We start from the raw sequence: 25,986 nt of genomic DNA on the forward strand, positions 1-25,986 counted from the left end.
CGGACCGAGACTGGGGTGAGAAGGGCACACTGACTCCAGTGTGTCCCATCCATGAGTCCGGTGTGTGTGTGTGGGGGGGGTACAGCTGCAGCACAGGCCACGGGGGCGTGGGTTGGTGAACCCATACAAAGGGGGGCTTCTCGGCAGCGCCAGGAGGAGCCTGGAACTCCGGGACAGGTGGCTGGCAGCGCAGGGCGCTGGCTGTGTGCCCGGCCCCCGCCCTAGGCGCGGGGCAGGAACTGCCGGGCTCAGGCCGAAAGGCTGACATTCGTGCGGGCGCCGCGGGGACGCAGGGGTTCCGGGGACTCAGCGGACAGCAGGCCTCCCACCGCCCCCATGCGGAGCCCCGCCTTTCTCGCGCGGCCGTCGCTACTGCTCCTGCTGTGGCCCTGGCCAGTCTGGGCCCAGACACCCACCGCGGCCGCTCCTCCTGGACACTCGGGAGCCCCCGGCTGCCCCGCGCTGTGCGAGTGCACTCCTGGCGGCGAGGCTAACTGCACCGGGCGCGCGCTGGTCGCCGTACCCGCGGGCCTGAGCCGGCGCGTGCGCGTGCTGCTGCTGGACCACAACCGCGTGCGCGCGCTGCCGCCCGGCGCCTTCATGGGCGCGGGCGCGCTGCAGCACCTGGGCCTGCGCGAGAACAGGCTGCGCTGGGTGCACGCGCGCGCCTTCTGGGGCCTGGCCGCGCTGGAGCTGCTGGACCTCAGCGCTAACCAGCTGGAGGCGCTGGAGCCCGGCACCTTCGCGCCGCTGCGCGCGCTGCGCACCCTCTCGCTAGCCGGCAACCGGCTGGCGCTCCTGGAGCCCACAGCGCTGGGCGCGCTCCCGCACCTGAGCGCGCTCAGCCTGCAGGACAACGAGCTGTCTACACTCGCGCCGGGCCTGCTGGCCAGCTTGCCCGCGCTCAACGCCCTGCGCCTGCGTGGCAACCCCTGGGCCTGCGGCTGCGCGCTGCGCCCGCTCTGCGCCTGGCTGCGCAACCACCCGCGGCCGGCGCCAGGTGAGCCGGCGGGGCGGGGCGGGGCGGGGCGGGGCGGGGCGGGGGCGACGGCAGCCGCTGCCACCACCTCCTCAACTCCGCGCCGGTGTCCCGCAGAGGCTGAGACGCTGCACTGCGTGTCTCCGGGGCGCCTGACTCTCAGCCCCGTGACCGCCTTCCCCGACACCGCCTTCAGCCACTGCACGAAGCCACTCGCTGCGCGGGACCTAGCCGTGGTCTACGCGCTCGGGCCCGGCTCCTTCCTCGCCAGCCTGGCCGCCTGCCTGGCGCTGGGCTCGGTGCTTACCGCCTGCCGGGCGCGCCGCCGCCGCGCCGCTGCCCGCCGCCCGCCAAGGAGACCACCAGACTCCTGCCCGGGCCCAGCTTCGCCCACGGACGCTGGGAGCCCCATCGCCGCCGCCGATGCCGCCGCCCCCGTTGTCCATGCCTGAATGGACCACGGCTGCCCTCGAATCTCGCCCCCTATCCCCTGCCCTCCACACTCCCTGCTGGCGTCAACAAGTGACATAGGCCGAAATTTCGTGACATTCTTTTAGGCATCACCACTGCATACACCGGGTCAGGGGGGCGGCGCGCGCCGGGTCCCTGGGACGGAGGGGCCGCATGGGGAAGGGGTAGGCCTGTACAAGGGGGTAGGCAGGTCTGAGGTTGGTCCCGAGCCGGCCTCTGGGGAAGGCCATTATGGTTTGCAGGCCGGAGACGAAGAGAAGACGCAGCCCCCTCAGTGTGGAGGAGGGACACATTGGAGCAGCCGGGAGCCCGAGGGTGTCCCCAGGAGCAGCTGCCAGCTGGGGGATCAGGGTCTGCTGATGGGAAAGGGCAGGACCAGCTCGGAGGACGGGGTCAAGCGGAGAAGGGATGAGGGTCAGAAAAGGAGGGGGGTGGAGCCAGGCTGGGAGGGGCTGGAGCTGGAGGAGGGGTGACCCAGCCAGCTGCGGCGGGGGTCCCCACTGAGGTTCTGGTAGTGGCTGGGAAGGATGGGGCTTCAGTCTCTGCTCCGAGCCCCTCCACCCAGGCCGTCCTAGCCCCTCTCCCCACTGCTCAGAGACCCCAGGGCCCTGCCTCTGCCGGAGTGCCCTGTGGCCCTGCCCAGCCAGCTCAGCTCTGGCCTGTCCTCAGCCGCTCTGGTCCGCGCCTCGGTCCAGCAGGGGCTGCCCACCAGGCATCAGGGCAGACGGACAGACGGGAGGCCCAGGGTGGGCAGTCTCGGGCAGGTGGGCTTCCCTCAGGCCTTCCCGAGCAGCAGGACCCATCAGTGTCCTTGGCCGGGCTAACTGGGCAGGTGGGCGCCTCCGGGGGCCTCAAACCACGGTGCTGACCGAGGGATCTGAGAGGTTGAGCGGGCCCGTGATATCAGTGGGATGGTACTGCTGCAAAATATAAATACACAGACAAGGCGGCCCGTCAGCCCTGATGCTCGGGGGGCATGCGCAGGGCCGGGACGGGTGGACCGGCCGGCCGGCCGACCGGCGGGCAGGCGGGAGGGCGCGGCCTGGGGGAGGCTGGGGGGCGCTCCTCCCCCTGACCCCGTCGTGCTCCGGGACTCTGCGTGGGCCGGGCCGCTGTCCCGTCCGTCTGTCTGTCTGTCTGCGGGGGAGGGGGGCAGAGGAGGGCGGGCAGGGCGTCTCAGCTCTCCCTATGACGGGCACACATCTGCAGCTGGCCCTCCTCCCTCTCAATAGCGCGTCGCGGCAGCACTGTGTCTTTTTGGTTTTGCAAAGCGCCGCGTCCACCCCCGGTGCTCTATAAATAAGAACCAACAATCAATACCCGCTGGCCCCGCCAGCCACCAGGGACCCCAGCCCTGAGCGCCCAGTGCCGCCCTGGCCCAGACTGGCCACAGGACAGGGGCAGAGGATCTCAGCAGCCGGACAGACCCAACCCCTCCCAACAGCGCCCTCCACCCAGGCCTCCCTCCAAGCAGGCACCCAGCCCGAAACAAGGTGGGAGCTGGGCTGCCCTCCCCCGCCCAGGCCCCCCAGATGGCAGTGCCCCTGTCATCCCTGCAGTGCACATGGTACCAGGGCTGGCCTGGGGGACGGTCCCTGGTGCCCAGGGAGGCTCAGTGGAGTCCGCTGTGAATGTGTCCCAGAAAGGCACCATGAAGGCCTGAGCTGCACATGGGCCGGCTAAGGGATGTGCGTGTCTGCTCTGGGTGGGAGCACGGGGTGGGGGTGGGCGGGAGTCAGTAACACCCTCAGGAAGTGACCCATCGTCTGCATGACTTTTATGCCCCTTCTTCAGCTGCCTGCCCAAAAAGTGCTGTCTGCCAGGATACCCTGTCCCCCATCCCCACCCCTGATCCTCTCTGGTCCTGCCCTCTCACCCTCCTCTTCCCACGCCCCTGGTGGGGCCCTTGGCTCAGGCTCTGTCCAATTTCCTGGGCTTGGGTGACCCTCACGCTCTGCCCACCCTTCCAGGGCTGAGCCCCTCCTGGGAAGTGGAGCAGCCAGGCCTCGCAGGCCCCCGGTGGGGCACCCTGGTGGCTTTGCCCTGCACTCAGATCGCTCTGGCCAAGTCCTGTATCCTGGAGGTCAGCCTCTCTTCCCGAGCACCGGGCCAGGGGACTGAAAATCCTTTTCACCTTGCAGAATAAGACCCTGTGGGGTGCTGTGGCTTCCTGTGGGCTGGACTGCTGTGGGCCCAGGGCTGTGCTGGCTGTGGGTGGCCCCTCCCCACCTGAACCGGGGTGTCCCCAGCAAGGCTGGGTTCATTTGGGGGCTTTTGTCTCATCTGCACATTCGGTGCAACAAGCTGCTCAGAGTAGACCTGCTCTGCTGTGGCCCTGAGGGGTGGGCTGGGGCTCAGGAGCTGAGGCTCTAGTCTCCTCCATGGAGGCCTCCCCTTCCTGGGCCTCTGTCTGGGAGTCTCAGCGCCCCAGCTCTGTGGGCCACAGCTCAACCTGGGGTGGCAGCCACCCCTCTGGTCCCATCCAGTCCCCACCTGATGGTCCCCTGTGGCCAGAGGCCTCTTTCAACTCCAGGCCCCAGCAGTCCACCCAAATGGGGCCAGGCCCGGCCCCCAGCCCCAGCCCACACAGAGACCACATGGAGGGGATGCAACAGGCATGGCTCTGGTGAGACATGTGAGACAGGTGTCTGAGGGGCGGGGCCGGCGGCCAGACAGATGGACGGATGGGACATCACAGCCACCTCCCTGTGGACGTTGCAGGGCAGGAGAGGAGGCAGCAGGCCCTCTCAGGGAGGCTGGAGAAACGGGTGTAAGGGAGAGGCGGGACTGCCTCCTGGTGGGCAAGGAGCCAGGAATGGGCGGCTCTGGGCTCCCAGGGGCCTCGGGCATGGCCCCAAGGTAGTGAGGCTGACCAACAACATGACATAGCTTCAAGATGGCGCATGGCGTCATGGCATGGGGGGCAGACCAATGCAGAGACACACGGGGAAAGAGGACCCCTTGAGGGCCTGTGGGAGAGAGGACCAAGAAAGGTCTGGAGCTGGAGAGAAGACCTGTGTGCTGGGCCAGTAGAGATGAGGCCAGGAGGGCCACAGCGGTTGGGGTGGAGTGGGATGATGAGGAGGAGGGAAGAGGGCACGCCTGATGCACGGGACACAGACACGGAGGGCGGGCGAGATCAGTCGGAGACGTGGGACTGGGTGTCTTCCCCTTACCGTGTCTTTGGAGGACCTACGTCTCTTGAAGCTGGAAGCCAGGGTGGAGGTGATAGCCCTAAATGTGGCTTTCTTTTTAGGGTCGGGCTCTGCTCTACCACTCTTTCTATCCTAAAATGAATATGTATAAGTGATTAGACGGCTGAGGGTGGCGGCCACACCTGCCCTCGCCTGCTCCTTGGGGGCTGCTGCCCAGCCTGGCCGGCCACTCAGGCCCTCGCTCCTGCCTGCTTCCCTGCGCTGGATTGTCAGACCAGCGGCCACACGTGTGCAGGCAGCCTCTGTTCCCGTGGGGGTCTCAGGCCTGACCTTGCTTGTGCTGGGGCTGGGCTGAGTCCTGTCTGGCTCTCTTCCGGGGAGATCCACCTGGCTCCCTGGCCCCGGGTGGCCCTGGTTTACAGGTGTCCCGAGGAGGAGGGGCCCTCTGAGTACTGGAGGAGTTGCCCTTGAGCCCACCAGTCACTCTGACCCCAGAGGGGCACACCAAGATTCAGGAAGGGGCCAAGGGGCTGAAGGCAGGTGGCGAGACGAATTGGAGTGATAGATAGATAGATAGATGAAGGCAGCCCCTGGGACCCTGGCCCCCTGGTCTCATGGCCAGGATGGCCCTGTGCCCTCTAGTGAGGCCAGTGACTAGGTCCCAAGAACAAGAGTGGGCAGATGAGAGGTGTGTGGGCTCCCCCATGGCCTTTCCTCTCTGCACTGCCAGCCGCATCCCAGCGCACAGGCTCTGGGGAGGCACCCAGAGAAAGAGAAGAGATGGATCAAGCTGGAACTGGATGGTGGGGCAGGAGCCTGCAGGCCTGCACAGACCCCACTGCCCACCCCATCCCAAGTGGGCTGTGGCTGCCTCACGCACAGCCTGTCTCCCGCTGGCATCAAGTTCCCACAGACACAGCTGCAGTGCCAGGCAGGGCCAGCTCGGGCCCCAATTCAGACTGCAGTACTGGAGCACAGAAGGCAGCAGGGAAAGGGGTGCCCGGAGGGTACAGAGGGGCGTGGGGTGGCAAGGGCAGAATACATCTTGGACTCACGTGCTACACCCAGGTGGGTCCCTGTCTTACCCTGCCTCAGTTTGCCCTCCTATGGAATGGGCGCCAGCAGGTGACTCTGGAGACAGAGGGGCCAGGTGGAGGCTCAGAGCCCAGCTTTGCCCTGGCTGGCTCCAGTCCTGCCCCCATGGGCTCCTGGGAGCCACAGCCAGTGCTTCGGCCTGTGGGGATGGAGGAGGGCCTGGGCCAGGCCGGGCCGTGGGCACCAGGCCTCGGAGGGTGGCCTGCCCTACCTGAAGGTTCTTCCTCCACACGTTCACTGCTGCAAAGGCAAGCTGCATCTGCTTCCGGCGAGCGTCCTTGTGCCGCTTGTAGGCAATCTCGATGAAGATCAGGAAAATCCCCGCCACGATGCCCCCAGCCACCAGCATGAAGACCCCTGTGGGCCGGGACCCAGCACCTCAGCTGTTGGCTGCCCAGTCCGCGGGGCCCCTAGAGTACCCACCCACTGTCAGCAGCGGCGTTGAGGGGAATGGGGGTCCCCACCTGCCATGTTCTCGAAGGTGAGGGTAGCAGGGGCGTTGCTGCGCGAGTCACACTCCTGGTACCGCACCCACGTCTTGTCCAGGTCTTCCATGAAGCCGTTCTCGTGGGACCTGGGTGGGCGGGGCGTGCGAGAGGCGGGGCCCAGAGTGGGCGGAGGGCGAGCTGGGCGGGGCCTGGAGTGGGCGGGGCGGCGCTGGGGCGGGCTGGGAGTGGCAAGGAACCGGGCGCTGCGGTAGGGGCGTCTGGCCCCAGGTGGGAGGCTCTTGGAGGGGGTTGGAGAAGGTGGTGCAGCGACGGCCGGAGGCTGGCTCACTTGAGGATGGACAGGGAGACGTTCTGCTTCCAGGGGCTGTCCTTGCGCATGCCGATGCCGAAGCCGGAGCGGAAGAACAGCTCTCCCGTGGTCACCAGGTCGCACTTCTGCGAAGCCTCGAACTCCAGCACCGCCGAGTCCCAGATAAAGGCATGCAGCTTGCTGCGAGCAGGGGCAGGGGTCACGGGCGCCCCCCCCGCTGCAGGGCCGCCCTCGCTCCCGCCCGCTCGCACGGCCCCGTCGGCCCCCCTGGAAAACTCGAGGCCTGTCCGCGCCCCTCCGGCCCGGCCGCTCTCACCCTCCCCGCGCGGCGGCCTCCCCTGGGCCTCGCCCGGCCCCGCCCCTCACTTGTCCCGCACAGCCTGGATGGCCTCCGCCGCGCTCTCGTAGTTGTGCTTCTCCATGTGCCGGTACATGGTGCTCAGCTCCACCTGCCGCCGGAAGTAGATGTCCACCGAGCTCTGCTTCACCGTCGCGTAGATGAATTTGTCGGAGGGGTTCCTCAGCTACGGGGTCGGAGGGCGAGGCTCACCGCTGCTCCCCGGCCCTCCCGAGGCCGACCCCCGCCTACCTCGCGGGCCCTGCGTCCCTCCCGCCCGCCGCGCCGGGCTCACCCGGGGGTCGTTGATGCCGGTGATGCGCTCCTCCGGCCGGTCCAACACCAGGAAGGCCGCCAGGTTGGCGGTGTAGGAGGCCACGATGATCATGGCGAAACCGGCCCACACCATGCCCAGGATGCGCGCGGAAAAGCTCCGGGGGGCGCCTGCGGGCACAGGGCTGTCAGCGCCTCGCCAGCGGCGGCGGGGCGGGACGCGGCCCAGGCGCGGCCTCACCTTCCCCGATGCCGGAGTTGAGCAGGACGCCCCAGGAGAACCACATGGCTGAAGACAGGGTCAGCGCGTCCTCCTCCTCCTCCTCGCTGTTCACCTTGAACCGGCCGAAGGGGCTGCGGGGCGCAGAGGGCGGGCGGGAGAGGGCGGGAGAGGCAGCCCTGCCCCGCCGCTCGCCCGGCTCCGCCCGCCCCGCCGGTGGGCAGGTCCGGGCCCCCGGGCCGCGCTCACCTGAAGCGGTCCAGCAGGTACAGCATTACGGCCACCACGTGCACGGACAGCCCCACCAGCAGCCACAGCGTGCTCTGGAAGGGCTGCATGAACGAGTCCAGCGTGCTCCGGGGAATCTCCTGCGGGGACAGACGGTCAGCGCCGCCCGAGCCCCCCCAGGGCCGCACCCCACCCCGCCAGGCCCCTGTTCACCTTCTTGACCAGGATGGTCAGGCCCTGGTACTTGAAGGGCTTGGAGAACTCGATGTACTGTGCGCGCTCGTTGTTGATGGTCAGCGGCGCCACGATCATGTCCGCCTGCCCGCTTAGCAGCTCGCCCATCATCCCGTTCCATTCCTTCTTATTGCTGTTGTTCACCTGGGGGGTGGCACAACTCCTGCGGATGCGAACGGCTGTGGCCCCACTCCGGCGAAAGGATGCCGCTCTGGCACATCTCAGGGGTCCCCCACCCCAGACCCCGTTCTCGTTCGCAGGCCCCGCCCGGCCTTCCGGCCCCGCCCACCCCCGGCCCCACCCTCAGGCTCCGTCCGGTCCACAGCTCCCAGCGACCCACGCGTACCCGCTCCTGTGTGCCGAACTTGCCATCGGCCACCAGGTGCACCTCGTAAGTGAAGTTCATGGTCCGCGCCAACTTGATGAGAAGGTCGATACAGAAGCCGTAGCAGCACTGCGGCACCACGTGGCGCGCTAGGGGGTAAGTAGGGGCGGTAACCGGGGTACTCCGGGTGCGGGGCCCTAGCCTTCGCCCGCGTCCCGCACTCACGGCTGCCTGGCGACGTGTCGTTGGGCCCGGTGCAGATCACCTTCTTGACCGGGTCCCCGCTGACTGTGAACGCTTCTTTACATGTGCCGTCGCTCAGCGTGGGCTTCACGTACACGAAAGGCTCCTGGTGGATCGTCACGATCTTCGGGAGGAGGGGGAAACCCGGGCTGGACCGTCTGTCCTCAGCCGCCCCGGGCTCTGTCCTCCTCCCACACCCAGACCCCCCTGCAGCCCTCCACACGCCAGACATTCCCCCACCTCTGCTTGGCTCCAGGCGGTGAGTCCACATCCTCCCAGGCCACCCTCAGCGTCATCTGCCTGCTGCCCCAGAAAACCCGGCCCACCAGGCCACATCGGTGCTCAGAATGCACGTGGCACCTGAAATGCTGTGCCCGTCTCTGGGCCACTTTTCCTCTGGGAACATAAAGTCTGCCCTGGTCACCCTCGTGCTCCTCAGGGATGAGAACCCCTGTCCCAGGCCAGAGCCTGCTTCCTGCCCCTGGCCCCATGAGGACAGGGGCATGTCCACTGACGTCCACCCAGAGCCTGCACAGGATGCCCAGGGATTGCCTTGTCTGATCACTGGCCTCTCCTGGCCTCAGCCTTCCCAGCAGGGAAGGTCATCTACCCTCCCTCCCTCTTCCCTGGCTGGCACTCCTTGGGGTTCATGTTGGGCTCTCACTCCCCTGTGTCCTTAGGAGCTGTAGGTGGGGGCACAGAGGGCAGATATGGGGGTGGAGGGGCTGAGGCTAGCACAGTGTGCTGACCAGGGATCCCAGCATGTTGGAGTAGAATCTGCAGAGTGAGCAGGGATCTCTGCGGGGCACAGGGGGCACGGGAGGGTGAGCCTGCAGGGTGAGCAGGCCTGAGCCACAGCATGAGGGTGGCATCTGGGCATTTTTTCTCTCTGGGGGTCTGGTAGCCCCCCAAGGAGCTTATTCGCTTTTCAAAATTTCCTCATGGTTTTCTATTAGACAAGTGATAAACATTTGTGCTTAAAAAAAAACGTGAGACCAGTAAGAAGATAAAACACCATCTACCCCCTGCAGCATGGAAGGGGTCATCTGTGGTCAGTGTTCTGGCTGTTACTTTCAGACTCTGCAACATGAGGTGTGTGAACTGCAGGGAGAGGCCACGTCAGCTTCGGGAAAGCCCACCGTGCCTGTCTCAAGGGGTGGTAACCCAGGGGCAGGTGCAGACAAAGGGGTCCGACTGAGAGGCCATGGGCAGTGGGCTCAGAAGGCAGCAGGGTCGAGAGACATTAGAGGGCCTGGGGACACCAGGAGAGTTGGTCAGGCACACTGCATTTAGGGTCCTTGCCTTTGGTGGTCTGACATTCTGGCCTGTGCTGGGGAGGGACCCCCAAGAGGCAGGTGACCCAGGGATGAGCCCAGTGAGGCAAACCAATGCAGAGAAGCTGTGAGGGGCAAGGCCAGCTGCGGGTGGGGGGCTCCCAGAGGCCCAGGGAGAGAGTGGAGTTGGGGACGACTGCCCCCAGCAGCAAGAGGCCAGGGTCAGAGGGGCAGTTTGACCCAGTCCTGGCAGAAGGCTGTGAAGGCTAGGGTGGGGAGTGGCTAGGAGCACCTGTACGCGTGAGCAGAGCATGGGGGTGGCATTTGCCAGAGCAGGACCCAGGGCAGACCGTGCTGAAGATGAGGTCTGCACAATGGCTACCACCGCCCCTCTGTTCCTCGTAAGCTGGTCCCCACGGAGTCCTGTCCCACATTGCTCCCCCAGACATAAGTGGGGTTGCGTCAGGAGGCGCACTGGAGAGACCCCGTGAGGTGGGGGGGCCTGCAGCTTCCTCTCCTCCCCCGACCTGCCTTCTGGCTCCAGGTCCCATCCCTCCTTCCTTCTGTCATGGTCATTCATCTCACTGTCCCCTCCTCTGGGTCTGAGGGGCTGGACGAAGTGTCCAGGGTGGTGGGCCCCCACCTTCAGCCTGGTGGACATCTGGTACCCTCGGGGCTTCTCTGTCTCTCCACCTGGCCAGATGATCTTCCTGTCATTGGGGATGACCTGGGGGTGGGAGTATGAGATGGAGGGTGGCCACGCAGGGGTCTCGGCCCCAGGACCCTAAGGCCCCAGCCCCCACCCCCTCATGACCCCCACCTACATGGGTGCCATTGTAGATGCCCACTTGCACCAGCTTGCGGTTCTGCAGGTTCATGATGCTGTAGTTGGCGAACTTCCTGTCTCCATCCTCGTTGAACTCCACACGGCCGGTCACCCCATCCGCGTACTTGGAAGACATTAGCACTCTGTAGAGGACGGCATGGGCTGCATTTATCAGGGACACTCCTTTTCCCTGGCCTCCTGAGCAGCCTGAGCACCACGTACTGCCCCAGTCCCAGGAAAGAGCTCAGTGACTGTGGGTCTGATGGCTGGTGTGCCTGTCTGCCTGCGCCAATACAGAGCACAGCTGTGGTGGCCCAGCAATTGCCAGGTGCCAGACCCTGTTTTGCAGGTTTTCTGTAGGTTGGGATATCCAGTCCTTACAGCAGGCATCCTTGCTTTACAGATAAGGGGGCAGAAGCCAGGGAGGAGGCAGTGGCCTGTTCACTAGTGAGTGGGGGAGGCAGGGTGGAGGTCCTGTCCCACTGTGTGTGCACATCCATGTACATGTGTGGCGTGCCCATCAGGCCATACCTTTGCGCACAGGTGATCCTTGTGTGGGGTGCACACCCATGCATGTACTTGTGGCACATGCGTGTGTGCCCTGGCCTCTTGGAGTACCTGGGTGCATGTGGCTACGTCTGCAGCTGTACGTGACCTCTGTTGTGGGCATGGTGTTCAGGATGCTGTGAGCTAACTCCCTCCCTACTGTGGCCATCCACCTGGTCTCAGGCCAACCGTAGCTCTCTATAGGCTCGGGTACCATCCCTGGGCTCCTTGTCTGACCTCTGGGTCCCTGGAAGCCCTTAGCCCCCACCTACAGCAGAAGCCTCCTCCCAAGGGCTGTCAGTCACCCTGGGGAGTGAGGCTGGGTCTCAGGCTTGGCTACAGTGTTAAAAGGTGGGGCTGGAGCCGGTTAGGCGGTCATGACTTCAGTGACAGATCAGGTGCTTGTGTGAGTGCTGGATACGGGAAGACGATTATTACAGTGGAGATGGAGGTGGCGGTGGAGGAGGGGTAGGGGACAGGATGGAAATGGGGGAGACGACTGCATCTGTAGGATGTGAGCAGCAGGCTCCCGCCCACCTCCGGGAGGCCCCTCCCACCTCTTGAAGAGCGGCCCGGTCTTCCAGATGTTGGTGTTGCCCACGCAGCCGCGCGGCGGGTCAGTGATGTTCTCCTTCTCCAGGAGCTCGTGCACCGCCTGGGCCACTACGCCCACAGCGTCGCTGATGTGGGCCGACTCGTTCTTGCCGTTGATGAGCTGCAGCCCGATGATGCCTGGGGGAGCGTCCGCTTAGAGCGCGTGGGGACCCCGCCCGCGGGACCCGAGGGGCCAGCACTCACCGTCTGGGGCGTAGCGCAGGGCGTTCCCCGAGATCTCCCGCTCGCCCACCAGCCACACGTACCCCGACCCCGTCATGTTCAGCATCGCAGCCGCACGGTACACAGTGGCAGCATCGTCCTCGCTGTGGGGCAGACGGGGGTGACGGGCCAGGACCCCAGCGCCCCCACCCACCAGCCTGCGGCTGCCCCAGCTGCCCAGGTCCGCTGAGCGTGGGCTACACTGCTGCCAGCACTTCCAGGGTCCAGCGACCCTGCACAGCTGACAGTACCCAGTCCGCGCCCTCCCCACGCCCTCCCCACCCCCGCTCTGGACCAGTGGTGACTCTAGAGAGGGGAAGGGGCCCAGACACCCAGAGCTTCCCAGGCCTCTCTTGCTGGCCTCTTGCCCTTGATAGACAGGGTTAGGGTGACCTGGGGTGGTGGTGGGTCATTACTGATTGATTGTTTGCTCGCCAGGTACCAGGCACTGTTTTAAGCACTTTACGTGGACTACCTTACTTGATCCTTACGACATCCTCGGTGCTACCCCTGGGTCAGAAGGGGAACCTGAAGCACCCAGGACACACCAGTTTGTAAGTGGCAGTGAGGTCTGTGCCTGTTCTCCTGGGACTGCCTGGGTAAGCCACACCCACTCTGGTTCGCCAAGTCCAAACGTGTGCAGAAGGACTGGTTGGTTAGATGCTGTGGGACCCTGTGCCTCGGGACTGTCCTGAGCCCCTCAGCAGAAGCTGCTCACCTTTCTGGAGTCTGTGCAAGCAGCTGTGCTCCCCCTGCCCCACCCCACCCGTAGGCTGGGGCCACCAGCAGGACCCAGCACAGGCCTCACCTTTCAGGCACACATGGTCCTGAGCTCTCAGGGTGTCCTCATAGGTGAGCCCTGTGAGGTCCCTGAGGCCTGGTGTCTCCTTGGTCAGGGAAAGTGGGGGCCACTGACTCCCCACGCTCCCATCTTCCCTTGCCTGCCAGGCTGGACTTGTCCCCAGGTGGGCCTGGACCATGACTGGCATTTTGCTTCTCCAATGCATGGGCAATGGGGTGCAAAGGAGTTGGGCAGATTGTCGGTGGGTTATTTTTACACTGGCTGTCTCTGCAAACCAAGGTAGCCCTAGGCTCCCTATGGGGTCTGCCCTCAATTTTCTGAAAAATTAGCCAACAGAGGAATGCAAACCTTCAGTGTTTGCTCTAAACGACAATGCTACTGTTCTGTGCAAGTCACACAAATACAGGTAGTCCAGGCAGTGCCATTCCCATGACCCAAATGAGAGCATCCAGCCAGGGTCTCCTGGTAGATCCCAGTGCAGATGTCGGGGTGCAGCATACCCAATCAAAGATGCCCACAAAGCCTGGCAGAGGCCCTTCTGCTCGACACAGTTCAGGTCTGTGGTGTTTGGCTTGGCAGATGAGCATACCTGTGCTTGTATTGCGCAAATCAATATAACCAGTGCTACACCTGTAGGCAAAAGCCTGAGCGACCTATCAAACTGTTTCAGGGGAATAGGTGATCCCAGGAAAGACAATTTCAGGAAGATAGAAATGAAACGTTTTGGAGATGAATTCTCTGCACATAGAAAAGTGACCAAAAATTAAGACTAGCGTAATGGGATGTCTCTGCAAAGTGCTTTCAGCATGGAGGAGGAGCCAAATGTGTCAGGCTGAAGTGCAGGGTCAAGAAGACTTGTCTCTGCCGCTGCGTTGGGGACAGCCTGGACTTCTGGGCTCCTGGGACCTGGGTGTGTTGGGTGGGCCCATCTGCCCTCTGCTGTGGTGCTGGGGCTGCTCTGCTCCAAGGAGCCCAGCATGTGAGAGAAGGGGTCCCTCCCAGCCCTGACAGTCCAGGGGCCTTGCATGGACTCAAGACGGGTGCTGTGCTTTATGTACATGTGTGGGGTATGTGCATGTAAGCTGCATGTAGTGAATGTGTGATTTATGTACATATACATGAGTACACGTGTATACTGTGTGTGTGGTGTGTACACACATGTATAGAGGTGTGCATATGTGTATAAATGTGTCTGGTATTTTGTGCATGTAGTGTATGTGGCAGCATGCCTGTATGTGCATGTGGGAGGTGTATGTAGAAGCGTGGTGTGTGTGCCTGTGTGTGAATGCATGTGAATGCCTTGTATGTGTGCATGGTGTGTATACAGTGCATGTGTTTGCATGCATGCACAGACATCATGTGTGGTGCATATATGGTACACATGTATATGGGTGTGTAGCTGTGCATGTATATGGTGTCTGCAACATGTGTATGATGTTTGTGCATATATGTGTATGCACATGTGGTGTATATGTGGTATATGCATGCTTGATATGTGTTTTGTATGGTGTGCATGTCATGCTGGTGTATGTATAGGTGTACAGACATGTATGTATGGTTGTGCGTGTGTGTACACATGGTGTGCATATAGTGTGTGCACGAAAATGCATGTGTTGTGTATGATGTGTTCATGGTGTTTGTGCATGTGTATGGATATGTGCATGAAAATGTGTGTGCATGCACATAGGCTTGTGCATGGTGCATATGTGGTGCAAATATGATGTGTGTGTATATGTGGTGTTTTATGGTGTGTGGTCGGGTATATATGCATATGATGTGCACCTAGTTCATGTGCATGTCCCTGTGTGTGTGATGTGTGCACAACTATCTGCCATAACTGTGTCCCGTTCTCTGGGCAGACCTTTTCTTGTATCCACGTCTGGCAAACCTGTTCTTGACCTTGGGGGCTGGCAATACAGGGCAAGCCCCTCCCTGCCCATACCCTGGGACTTCCCCATGGCTTCAGTGTGATGTGGGGTCTTGTCGGCCAGAAGGAAACAGTGGGAGAAGTCCCCACTCCTTTGCTGGGACCTGGGTGTGATGGGGTTCCATGGATTGGTTTTACGTGTGGCTTTCTGGCCTGTGTCCTGGTGGCCACTCTGATGACAATGTGTGGGTTGGGCAGGTCTAGTTTCCTGTGACCTCATTCTTTGTGAAACTGCCCAACAGTTGGACACCTAAGTTTTTGGATAATGCATTCCTTGAGTTGCCCTGTCCTGGATGAAGGGGACTAGATTGCTAGCCAACTGTCCATCTGCCCATCTGTCTGCCCAGTGGTCCAACCACCCATTACACCACACCCACAGAATATCCCTCAAGCCCTATGACGAATGAGGGTAGGTGTAAACAAATCCAGAAATCAGAGAGGTTCTGACAAGTCTTCTGGGCAGGCTTACCTTGGGCAGGGCTTGTTCTGGGCGGAGCAGGGCTTTCCCCTGGGCGGGGCCCTTCTGGGCGGGGCTTTGCCTAGGAGGGGCAGTGTAGCCCGGCGGACCTCACTGGACACATCCTTAAACCTTTCTCTCAAAGCCCTGCCCATAGTTCTAAGGGTTGGACAGTGGGTGTGAGCAAGTGACCCACAGCTCTGAGCCCCAAATCACCACTGTAAAATGGGGGCAGTGGAGGAATGGCCCCTTCCTAACACATCATCCGGACGGCATGAGTGCAGGAGGGGGCTGCTTCCCACCTCCCAGTCAGAGGAGCCCTGGTTGTCCCCACTCTGTGCTCGGCCCTGGGAGGACCTGGCTCTGTGCCAGAGGTTTGTTGACTGAATGTGCCAATGGACACCTGCTCTGCTGGCTCTTTCCAGCCCACCAAACAGCAGCACTTGGGGTGTCTTCCTCTGGGTGGGGTGAACCCTGCTGTTTTGTCCACTCTTTGGAGCCCAGCAGAGCTTATGGGACTGGGCAGAGAGTGGGGTGGGTCCACCCAGGCCCTCCCTGCTGTCCCAAGGTGGACTTGGCCTTTCCCTTCCCAGGAGAACTTAGTTAGTTATAGGATAAATTCTGTATCTATATTGGATAAGTTATAGAGGATAAATTCTCTGAGGATAAGGAGCTTTCTACCTGGGGCTAATTATCTGCAAGATCATGGCATGGGGCCAATCCTTCTGTCCTAGGACTCTGGCCCTCTATCTGCCATGGTCCTTCCCACCTGGGCTCATTTGCACACCCACACACCACCTGGGCCTTTTCTCTGACCCTGACCCTGGATCTCCGTGTCACCCCATTCTTCACCCTTTGCCTTCCTAAGGGAGGGGCTTCTCTATCTCCTAGCTCAGGGCAAGGGGCAGCAGATGACTGTAGAAGGGAGGAAGGATGGACAAAAATAGAAGTCATTGCATCTGCCAGGTCACCAGGTATATGTGTTGGGGGAGGAGGTCTCCTTGGCAAGGTCATTTTGGAAGCTGAAGCTCAACTTCAGCCCAGTGGCGCCCCCAGGTGGTGGGCTCCTAGCCCAGGTGCTGCTCTGGGTGAAGCAGGGGCAGGGGCCCGCCCAGCCCAGCCCTACCTGGCAGAGAGGATGATGACCCGGGCCTCCAGTTCCCGCGCCTCCATCAGCAGGGCCGTCACGTTCTTGGTCCCCGGGTCAAACTGCAGCACCTTCTCAGCCTGCGGTGTGAGCAGGAGTGTTAGCAGACTGCCGGGACGGGGGACATAGCGCCTCAGGGGCGAGAGTTGGGCTGCAGCCTCTAGGAACCCCGAGGCAGCTTAGCTAAGGCTGCTCGGCCTGCAGCTGCCACCTGCGCTGTCCGCCTGCCTCCTGGCCTGCCTGGTTTCCGCAGCTGGTCCTGCCTTCGGCCTGCTCGCTCTCCTGCGCGCGTCCTGCTCTGCATCTCTCCACCTCTCATTCCTGTTCTTGCTGTTGCACTGAGCATGCAAGCTGAAGTGGGCCGAGACTCAGGAAGAGGCGTGCAGCGGACAGGAAACAACGGTTTCAGAATGCAACTGGGAGTGGAGACGGGGCCGACTTTTCCAAAGCTACAGGAGGTCCTCTCAGGCCTGCCCCTGCAGGCCCTGCAGGAGCGGCCCTGGCTGCAGGCAACCGGCGGCTGGGCGGCCGAGCGGGAGGGTGCCCTCCTGGGTTCCACGAGGAAACCCAGGCGGTCCCAGAGATTTGCATGCACTTCCAGGAGAGCAGCTCCTCCTGCAGCCTGCCTCTCAGGCACAGGCCGAGGCCGAGGCCATGGTGGGTGGGCCGTAGGCACTCTTGTGGCCCACGCTGCCCTCTCTGCCTGCGGCTGCCTGCCTCACCATCTCACTCTCCTCACTGCTCCGGCCTGCGGCGCAGCGCTGCTGGGCTGACAGCGGCCCTAGTGGCCGAGGCGCCGGAGGCCAGCGCGCCCTAGTTGGTGGGTGGCGTGCACGTCCATGCATATATACCTTGGGTCCGCGCTTGTTGTCATAGGACAGTTGGTCGAGGTTTTCATAGTTCCTTTTTTTACTCTGATGAATAATGTGCACAGAGAAAATATGCAGACACAGAAGAAGATTATAAACGGTTGAAAATGACGGCGCTAAAGCAATCACACCACCTCCTCGGCACGTCTGCAGACGGGCTCGTAACCTGGAGCTCGCAAACACCTAGGCCTGGGGTAGGGCTGGGGCTAGGGTGGTGTTGGGGGCCAAGGGGGACTGGGGGTCACTGAGGCTCCCAGCCACAGAGCTGTGCTCTTGGAAACAGTCACCCTCAAGAGAAAGGGAAGCCCTTTCCATGTCCACACCAAGTAAGTCCCATTGGAGTTCCACCTGCTGCCCCCACCCTGCCATGCACTGGCTGCGTGGCCCCAACAGCACCCACCCCAGCCCAGTCAGTCCTGAGTGGGCAGTGAGCACCCCTCCCCGGTGCCCTGTCCCCTACATCCCTCCCTCTTCCACATCCTCCCTTGTGTCCTCATTCATGGGTATGTGCACACTGTTGGCCCACGTGTGCGCTGGAGAGTGAGTATGACAGGAATCTGTGTGTGCACAGGGTGACCTCCACGTGTGGGCACTGCATGGAAGCATTGGTCTGCAGAGCCTGTCAGGGAGAGAGGGCTGGTGCCATCTAGCAGTGTGCATGTGTGCGTGTGTGTGCCTCCGTGCCCATGAGCCGCGTGCCTGTGTGTGTCCTGGTGGCAGGGCCGTGGGCAGAAGTGTGTGGTCTGAGAGTGTGCAGCAAGCGACCCGTCTTGGTACTGACTGCTGTCCCTGTGTGCATGGGCCCGTGTGGTTGGGTGTGCAGGAGTGCGAGTGATGGGCACGTATGGGTTGCACAGGGCAGCCGTGAGTGGGCACGCTCTTGTCGGCCAGGGGCTGGGTGCTGTCTCTGGAGGGGTGGGGCCCCCATGCGCTAGTAGCCAGCCCTCCTCCTGGACAAACCATCTCCCACAGCAAGACCCCCAGGGCCCACTGGGTCTGCCTCACTTGACCCCACAGCCAGTGCCCCCTACTCCCTGGGGGGCCTAGAGCAGCTTGGAGGCCTGGGATTGGCACTACATTTGGTGAACCTGCTGTGACTTCACAGACAGAAGATGCCCCCTGCCACCCCCTTGGCCTGGCTTCCTGGGGCCCTCCACACCTGGGCCTCCCTCCCTTTCTGCACAGCTTGGCCTCCACCCAACCCAGGGTGGGGGCATGGGCAGTGGCCAGGGTACTGAATGCCCAGGGCTCTGGGCTGAGTGAAGGTGGGCTCCTGGGCCTCGTCTGGAGGGCACCAGCTCTTCTGCAGGATGGCAGTAGGGACGCGTAAGGAAGGGGTGGGGGTCGCCTGGACCCCCGGAAATCACTCCTCTCTGTGGCCGCAGGGAGTGGGGGCGGGCTGGGGGCGTGTCCGTGTGTGTGATTGGTCCCTTGGAGGAGTCTGGGTCCCTCCCGTGGAAGGGGTGCGGAGAGGCGAGGAGGGGCGTCCCTGCGAGGGGAGCCAGGCCTGGCGGGCCGGGGATGGGGCTGTGAGTGGGCGGCAGGCAGCAAGGTCAGGGGACTGGTCGCAGGAGGGAGGGCGGGCTCCTTCGGGGAGGGCCATGGGGTGCGGTGGCGGCGCCCTGCGGGCGCCCCGGAAGACTGCAAAGGGCAGGGTGTTTGCAGAGCTCCAGGTGGTCCTGCCCTCGCCCCGCAGGGACTGACACGAAGGAGATTTCGACTAATGGCAGAAGCGAGTGAAATGAGCCGAGGACAGGCTGGGGCGGGCGCTCGCCAGACGTGGTGGTGCTGAGCGTGCAGGATGGAAAGAGAGGGTGTCACACACAGCCACAGACACGGCGCGGGCGGCTGCCCTGCGCCTGCTCCGGCGGCTCCGCGCCCGCAGGCCGCGGGCTCACCTTGGACTCGCGCTCCTCCAGCAGCGTCTCCAGGCGCTTCTGCGCGGCCCGGCCCTCGTGGTCGTCGCTGACCAGCAGTATGACGTGGTTCCAGCTGTACACGCGCATCATCTCGAACCAGACGCTCGACTGGTGGGAGTAGGGCGGCACCGTACGCAGGAAGCTCAGGTGGATGCTCTGCGGGGACAGGGGGGCTGAGGGGCTGCGCGGGACCCCGGGGGGCGGTGCACCCTGTCGCTTCCCCGCCTCTGCCCTCACAGCCTGAGGGTGCCTGCCACACCCCCACCTCTGCCCTCACACCCTGGGGGCACCTGCCACATCCCCACCTGTGCCCTCACAGCCTGGGGGTGCCTGCCACACCCCCACCTCTGCCCTCACAGCCTGGGGGTGCCTGCCACACCCCCACCTCTGCCCTCACACCCTGGGGGCACCTGCCACACCCGGGAGTCCCCTTCTCCCCACCTCTGTCCTCATGCCCCTGGGACACACCTACCAGACTCGAGTCCCTACTGCCCCCCACCACTGGCTTCTCCCCTTCCCCATCATCTGATCAGAATCAGAGGCTGGGTGTTGGCCCGGCAGCACCCTGACAGAGACATGGGGTGTCTGGGTTGTTTCAGGGATGAGCTCACCCCTCAGGACGTTCTCACTAACAACATGCAACCTCTCGAAGAGCCCCAGTGGGGTGGCAAGCAGGGTCCTTCCCAAATTGTAATGGTCGCATTTGTCAGGAAGTCTTCACTCAAGTGTCTCCTCACTTCCCTTCATCCAGTGGCGGCTGCTCGCTGACCCTGCCTCGCTCTCTGTGTGCCCCGACCCCAGTGAGGGGTACGTGCAGGACACAGGCAGGGGCAGCCCCTGCCCCCTCACCTAGGCCCTCCCTGTCCGTAGGGCGCACTGGTCCCTCTGCGCCCCTGTGGATCCCCGTCCATCCTGCAGATTCCTCCTCTCCTGCTCCCTCCCTGCGGCCCGGGGCAGTGCCTTGGGGCCCACGTGCACGGATGCCCCTTTGCCTCCATCAGTCCTCTGCCTGGTGACGTGGCTGCAAGAGGACTCTCTGGGGTCTGGCGCTAGCTCTGACCCAGGCCCTCCTGGTCCATGTGTGGGGCACAGATCGGCTATGGGCTGGCCCACGTGTGGGGCCGGGTGGACCTGTGAGGTCTGCCCTTGGGCTGGATCAGAGCCGGGCCGCAGTCTGGGTCTGAGCCAGGGCCTCGTGCTGAGGGGGCGCCCCTCCTCCCAGCATCCCGTGTTCCGCCCGCCCCTTTCCTCAGTCCGGGTCTTTTCTCCCCCTGGACAGACAAAGGAGGCCGTGGCTGGAGGACTCAGGAGGCTCCCCAACTCCTCCCCAAGGGCGAAGTGCCTCCCAGCAGTTTGGGCGCTGGGCTGTACGCTGGGGCTTCCAGAGCTCAGGTCAGGGGGCCGACCGGCCTCCCCTTGACCCACACCTCAGGGCCCTTCCAGGTGACCTATCTTTCTTAATTTTATTTATTTAGTTATTTATTTATTTTTGCTATCATTAATCTACAATTACACGAAGAACACTATGTTTACCAGGCTCCCCCCCTCACCAAGTCCCCCCACCCCGCCCCACTACAGTCACTGTCCATCAGCGTAGCAAGTTGCTGTATAATCACCATCAGGTGACCCATCTTTCTCCTTTCATCTCTGGGCAGACCCACCCCTCACCTCTGTGGACACCCCTGGCAGGGCTGGGAGCCACAGCCACATGGCTACCCTGCAGGCCACAGGCCTTCCTACCCCTGGGGCCCCTCTCCCACTCTCCAAAGTCTGCCCACCACGTTGTGCAGGAGGCCTCCCTGTCCATGCTCCTCCCACCGAAAGGACCCCTGCTGCCTCCCAGGGCTCACTGTTGGAGCCTGTCAGCTGCTAGTGGGTGCCTACCTAAGTGCATGGGTGTGTGACAAGTGTGAGTACAAGTGTGTGAACAGTGTGTGTTGGAGGGGGGACACATTCGTTTAAGTGAATGTGCACATGAGTGTGAGTGCATGCATGCAAATGTGTGTGTTGCCTGAAGGTGTTGTGTGTGTGTTCACAGATATATGTAGGTGTGAGTGAGTGTATGGATTTGTTGGTACCTGTGAGTCTGCATGAGTTTGCGTATTATTGGTGTGCATGAGTGTAAGTGAGCCTGTGTGTGTCTGAGACTATGAGTGTGTGCGGGGGTGCATGAGCATGTGTGAACCCGTGTGCTCACCTGCCCCCTGCTGCTCCTCGAGCCTGGAGCCCATGTTCTGAGCACCTCTGTCTGAGCCCCGCCCCTCTCACTGGGCAGCTTCCAGGGCCCCTGGACGCAGGAGCAGAGCTGGCTGGGTGCCCATCCAACGGGCAGACTTACCTTGTCCGAGTAGATGGACATGCGGGTGGTCAGCCCCAGGACGGGGATGCGGTAGAAGCCGGCGGTGTAAGAGACGGGGGTGGGAGTGAAGTGGTCGTTGGGGGTAGGTGGGTGGCTGACTAGGATGGCGTATACCTGAGGACACAGGGGACAGGGTCAGCCGGAGCAGGGAGCAGGCTGGGCACCAGATGCAGCAGAGGCTGGGCCAGACAGGCAGTGGGGCAGTGTCCAGGGCCCCGTTTGTGCTCACAGTCCTGGGGTTCATAACCACAGACAGGAGGCGAGGCCCACAGACACCCCCTGAGTATAAATGAGTTGTAGGGACAAATCAGAGACAGAGTAAGACTCTGGAGCCAGGAGACACACAGATGAAGACCCCTCCTCAGGCTGCCCCTGCCACCTGGGGGCAACACCCTGAGGTATGGGCAGGTGAAGGCCTGTCCTTTGGAAGCCCCAGGGCTGAACATGCTGCCCCCAGGGTGGGATGCACCCCCTGTGTAGCCGGGGAGAATGGCTGGTCCTGCGTCCTGTGACAGCCGCACCCAGGCACCCACTGTCCCTCCTCCTGGGCCAGAGGTAGGTGGAGGTCAGGCTCCAGAGACAGAGGGCAGCTCCTGCAGGTCTGCATCTGCTCAGTGCAGGGGAGAGCATTCGCTTTAGCAGGAGAAACCACGCGGCGAGAGGCCACCCAGGGCCTCAGTCCTTTGCTGCTGTCTTCCAGGGCAGCCTGGGCTCCGTCCAAACAAAACCCAGGGCTGACTTCAAGATCAAGGAAGGCAAGGGAGGTGCTGGGAGGCAGCCAGCTTCCTGCCGGGACCAAGGCCCCTGTGGGCAGGTCTGAAGCCAGTGACAGGGAGACAGGTGGGACAGATAACCTGGTGATTTCCGTGGTGCCCTACACTAGGAGGACCTGTGTCTCAACTCTGCTGTCCCCTCTCTGAGGGGCAGGGACCACCTGCTCCTGCAAATGGGAGGGGGGCATGCGCTGGCCCCAGGTGGCAGGCACAGTGACTGTCGTGCCAGCACAGAGCCGGTGCTCTGTGAGTGACAGCTGCTGCTGTCTCTTTGCTCCTGGTACTGGCTGTTCTCCGAGGGGACAGTGATTTCAGTGCAACTGTGAGTGAGTCAGAGAGGGATCCACAGAAAGGGGACCTTGACTCTCTGACCACTCCATGTCTCTTCCCTGGCCCAGATGAAGCGTGTGACCAGAGGCTTCACCCAGTCCTGGCCCTTGGCCCTCGGTGCTCCCGGGCTGAGGGGTGGGAGGAGATTTCTGAGTGAAGCTCTGTCCAGGCTGAGCAGCTGGAGCTGCTGGACTGATCCCACCCACCCTCAGCCCTGTCTGCACCCAGAGGTGGCAGCCAGCATTTGCATGAGTATATGTGTGCATGTGTGTGACCATGAGGGTGCTCATGAGTGTGTGCACTGTTTGCCTGACAGCCGTATGTGTATTGCGTGTGCATTCTTGATTGAGCCAGGTGTGTGAGCACACACTTGCATGTGCACCTGGGTGTGCCAAATACTGTGTGGCACATGCATGTGAGTGGACAGGTGTATGTGAGCATGTGCAGTGGATTACATAATGCTGACGTGCAAGAGCACATGCTAGTGTAAGTCTGTGCATCTCTCCATGAACAGGGCTGGACGTGAGCATGTGTGAGCAGTGCCGGCCCACTGCTGGCTCTGCCTCTCATGTAAAGGGCTGTGCTGCAGTGATCTGTGGCTTCACAGGCATCCCGCTGGCAGCGCGGCCCAGGGGCGGACAGCTCCCACAGGCAAAATCCCAGGAGTCGTGTCCTCCCCCGCAGGGCCAGCGGCCAGCGGCTCTGTGCCCACGCCACCACCCGTAGCTGCGCTCCCATACTACAGATCACCCTGCTGAACACCTGGGCCATTTCCCAGGTCAGGAAGACCGCACGTGGGGGAGGGGGAGGAAAGGTAGGAGGTCTAGAAGCAGAAACAAAGGCCGCAGGCCCTTTCTGATCCCAGCACTGCGCAGTGCGAGCAAGGCGGCTGGGCGGGCCTGCGCCGGGAACACCCGCCCCCACAAGCACACGGCAGGAAACCAGCCTCCAGATAAATGCCTGCCACGTGTCTGCACACACCGGTCAGGGCCTGGAGCCCTGGGACCCCTGTGAGGACTGGCCAGGGAGGCAGGTGGCCGGTCTGGGGTCTGAGATGTGGCACCGGCCAACGTTGGTGTTGGCTGCTAGTGACACCAGCCCTGCCCAGAACTCAGCATGGGCAAATGGGGGCGGGCAGCCGCCGGGTCCGCCAGATCACTCGGGGGTCCTCTCTTCAGGGATGCAAGAGGGAGGGCTAGGGAAGGATGAAATGGAACTGGGGCAGCAGGAGGGGGGGAGGGGCGGGAGCCGGCGGATCGGAATGGGGGGCGGCAAGCACCTGGCTGGAGATGAGGTCCTCGCACACCGACAGGGCCATCTGGATGGCATTGGGCTTGTGGGTGACGGAGGTGGCGTTGAGCTGGATCTTCCAGGAGCCGTGCCGCTTGTTGGCCTGGTTCACGGCCTCGCGGAACATCTGCTCGTGCTTCCGCGTGCTCAACACCGCACCGATGTTGACGATCTTGGGGTCGCAGGCGGCACGGGCGAAGGAGCAGGAGAAGAGCAGGGCGAGTGTCAGCAGGCGCATGGTGCTCATGGGCTCCGGGCAGCGCCCTGGCTCCGGGCAGCGCCAACGCGGGGCCCTCGGCGCATCCCCAGCGGGGCGCCCCGGCCGTCCTGCGTGCACCCGGTCCCGCGAGCGTGGGGCGCCACGTCTTCCGCGGGAGCCTCAGTCCCGGGACGCCTGAGGGAGGGAAGGGGGTGCCCGAGGGAAGGTCTCGGAGCCCGCCCGTGCGTCTGGCTCTGTCCGCGGTGCTGAAGCGGGTCCCCGCGCGGCTCCGGGCTCCCGGCGCCGAGAGGACACGCGGCGGCACGTCCGCGGCTCGGCTGGTCCGGGTCCCGACGCTGCGGCGACTGCAGAGCGGCGAACGGGGCCAGCGTCTCCTGTCCCTCCCGCCGCCCCCGCTTCCCGGCGCCGAGCAGAAGGGGGGCGCCGAGCGCGCGCCTGCGTCTGTGCGAGCGTGTCAGCGCGCGAGCGAGGAGGCCCGCGTGCGCGCGGGTGGGGGCTCGCCGGGCGGGGGCTGGGCTGCCTCGAACGTGAGTTTGGGGAGGGCAGGGGGGTCCGTCTCACCGCGAGCAGTCCCGCCTGTCTTTTAACGTGCCCGATTGCATCGTGATGCCTGTGTGTGGAGGCGCGCACGCGCGTGCACGAGTCCTCACCACAGTCAGTGAAATTCCGGGGCCTGACTGCCCGCTGGGGACCCCCGGGTGTGGAGGAGCTCTGAGGGAGGGAGAGCGGGGCCCCCCTCGCCAGATGGCTCAAAAATTGGGGAGAGACCCTATCTGGCTGACCATGTGACTTTGATTCCCGTTCCCCCAGGTTTGAGAAAAATAGAAGGGATAACATGGCTGCCCCCATGTTGAGCTGGACCTTCCAGGAAAGTCTAGGGTCTGGACCCAAACCAGCTGTGGAAAGACCAAGGCCAGGGGGAGTTGTGTCCACAGCAGATGGGACTCGGGTTGACATCAGGAGGCATTTGCTCCTGCGAGGCGTGTGCCCAGCTGGGCGTCCTGGCCCCCGCTTCCACCCTTCCCCTCTGCTGCCCCGTCCTCGTTCGCCCCCAGCCCCCACTCCCTCTGCCCCTTTCCAGAGCCTCCCTCAGCCCTCTGGCCTTCATGGTCCTGATTCTGTCCCCACCACCCCTGGATTGGACTTCCCCTCCCTGACTCAAAGGGTAGCTGAAGCTCCGCCCCCTGCCAGTGACATCGCCGTTTCCAATAGCAACTGAGGATTCTGCAGACCCAACAGCAAAAGCCCCCAGTGGGGACAAAGCAGGGTTGTCCCCACATCTAAGTGATACTCTGGGTAGTGGAGAGGAGCCGTGCTCCTCCCCCGAGGGTCACAGTCTCTGTCCTCCTGCCGTTCTCACCACTAGGCTGACACCTCCCCCCAGCCACACTGCAGGACGCCCCTGGCGCTGAGCGGTGCTCCCTGCCTCTACCCCTTCTCTCTCAAAGCAGTCATTGCTTAGGGGCTCATCCGCTGCGTCCTGCTGCAGCCCCACACCTCTGTCTGCTCCAGCATTGAGATCCACCGTGGAAGAACACCAGCCCTGGGGATGCTCACTGCTCCTGTGGGCTCACAGGAGGGCATGTGGGGTCGCTCAGGGGCCCAGAGCTGGCCACATCTCCACAGGGTCTGTGGCAAACCTCCAAACTTCTGTGGCTGCTGGCAGGTCAGAGCTTGGAGGTGGCGTGGGGAAACGCCGGCAGGTAGCCATCCACCGGGTCAGCCAGCTCTGCAGCCCAGACGGCTTCATGCTGGGAGGAAGGGATTCAGCTGGGGGCTGCAGCCAGGGGGCCTGGCCGCTCGCATCCACCCTCTCCCCCACCAGGGCTGAAATGGATCCTACTGGCCCTGGAGAGGCAACTTCTAAATATTCAGAAACCTGTGGGCTGGTTGTTACACAGCTGGGAGCTTGAAATTGGCCGTGGAGGGAGAATCTGTGCCAGGGAAATCGCCAGACCTCTGAATCTGGGCTTCCCCCTCTAGAGGATCAGTTTACCAGCACACCACCACCTCCCCAAGCTGCTGGCACTCAAGTTTTTGTCTGGAGCCCTTTGCACAAATCCCCCATGTTCGGGGATGAGGTGGAGATCCCGCCTGCCCCCAGGCTTCGGC

General features: G+C 63.0%; 2 protein-coding genes across 13 annotated transcripts; one reads left to right on the forward strand and one right to left on the reverse strand.

The window, feature by feature from the left end:
- Positions 1 to 180: 180 nt before the first annotated feature.
- LRRC26 (leucine rich repeat containing 26) lies at positions 181 to 1,640 on the forward strand. The gene is made up of 2 exons (XM_037007577.2): positions 181 to 1,000; positions 1,097 to 1,640. Exons 1-2 carry the CDS (start codon positions 337 to 339, stop codon positions 1,429 to 1,431), a joined length of 999 nt encoding a protein of 332 aa, XP_036863472.2. The 5' UTR covers positions 181 to 336; the 3' UTR covers positions 1,432 to 1,640.
- On the reverse strand, positions 1,514 to 24,397 carry GRIN1 (glutamate ionotropic receptor NMDA type subunit 1). 12 transcript variants are annotated; one of them, XR_005058348.2, is made up of 22 exons: positions 23,644 to 24,397; positions 21,241 to 21,375; positions 18,882 to 19,058; positions 16,966 to 17,028; positions 16,094 to 16,194; positions 11,764 to 11,885; positions 11,523 to 11,697; positions 10,418 to 10,562; positions 10,237 to 10,320; positions 8,302 to 8,443; positions 8,098 to 8,225; positions 7,731 to 7,895; positions 7,539 to 7,657; positions 7,311 to 7,423; positions 7,092 to 7,240; positions 6,826 to 6,983; positions 6,478 to 6,639; positions 6,165 to 6,274; positions 5,912 to 6,057; positions 4,627 to 4,737; positions 2,527 to 2,743; positions 1,514 to 2,370 (listed from the first exon to the last, which is right to left on the reverse strand). XR_005058348.2 is itself a non-coding variant. In XM_037007566.2 (21 exons), the coding sequence occupies exons 1-21, from the start codon at positions 23,899 to 23,901 to the stop codon at positions 2,627 to 2,629; spliced, it is 2,880 nt and encodes a 959-aa protein (XP_036863461.1). In that variant the 5' UTR covers positions 23,902 to 24,397; the 3' UTR covers positions 1,514 to 2,626. The 12 variants fall into 12 exon arrangements, 11 of the variants coding, with proteins under 11 accessions (XP_036863461.1, XP_036863462.1, XP_036863469.1 ...); XM_037007566.2 differs by having other exon boundaries at positions 1,514 to 2,743; XM_037007567.2 differs by lacking the exon at positions 2,527 to 2,743 and having other exon boundaries at positions 23,644 to 24,396.
- Positions 24,398 to 25,986: the final 1,589 nt, after the last annotated feature.

Source organism: Manis javanica, chromosome 2 (genome assembly GCF_040802235.1).
Source record: "Manis javanica isolate MJ-LG chromosome 2, MJ_LKY, whole genome shotgun sequence".
Classification (NCBI taxonomy): domain Eukaryota; kingdom Metazoa; phylum Chordata; class Mammalia; order Pholidota; family Manidae; genus Manis; species Manis javanica.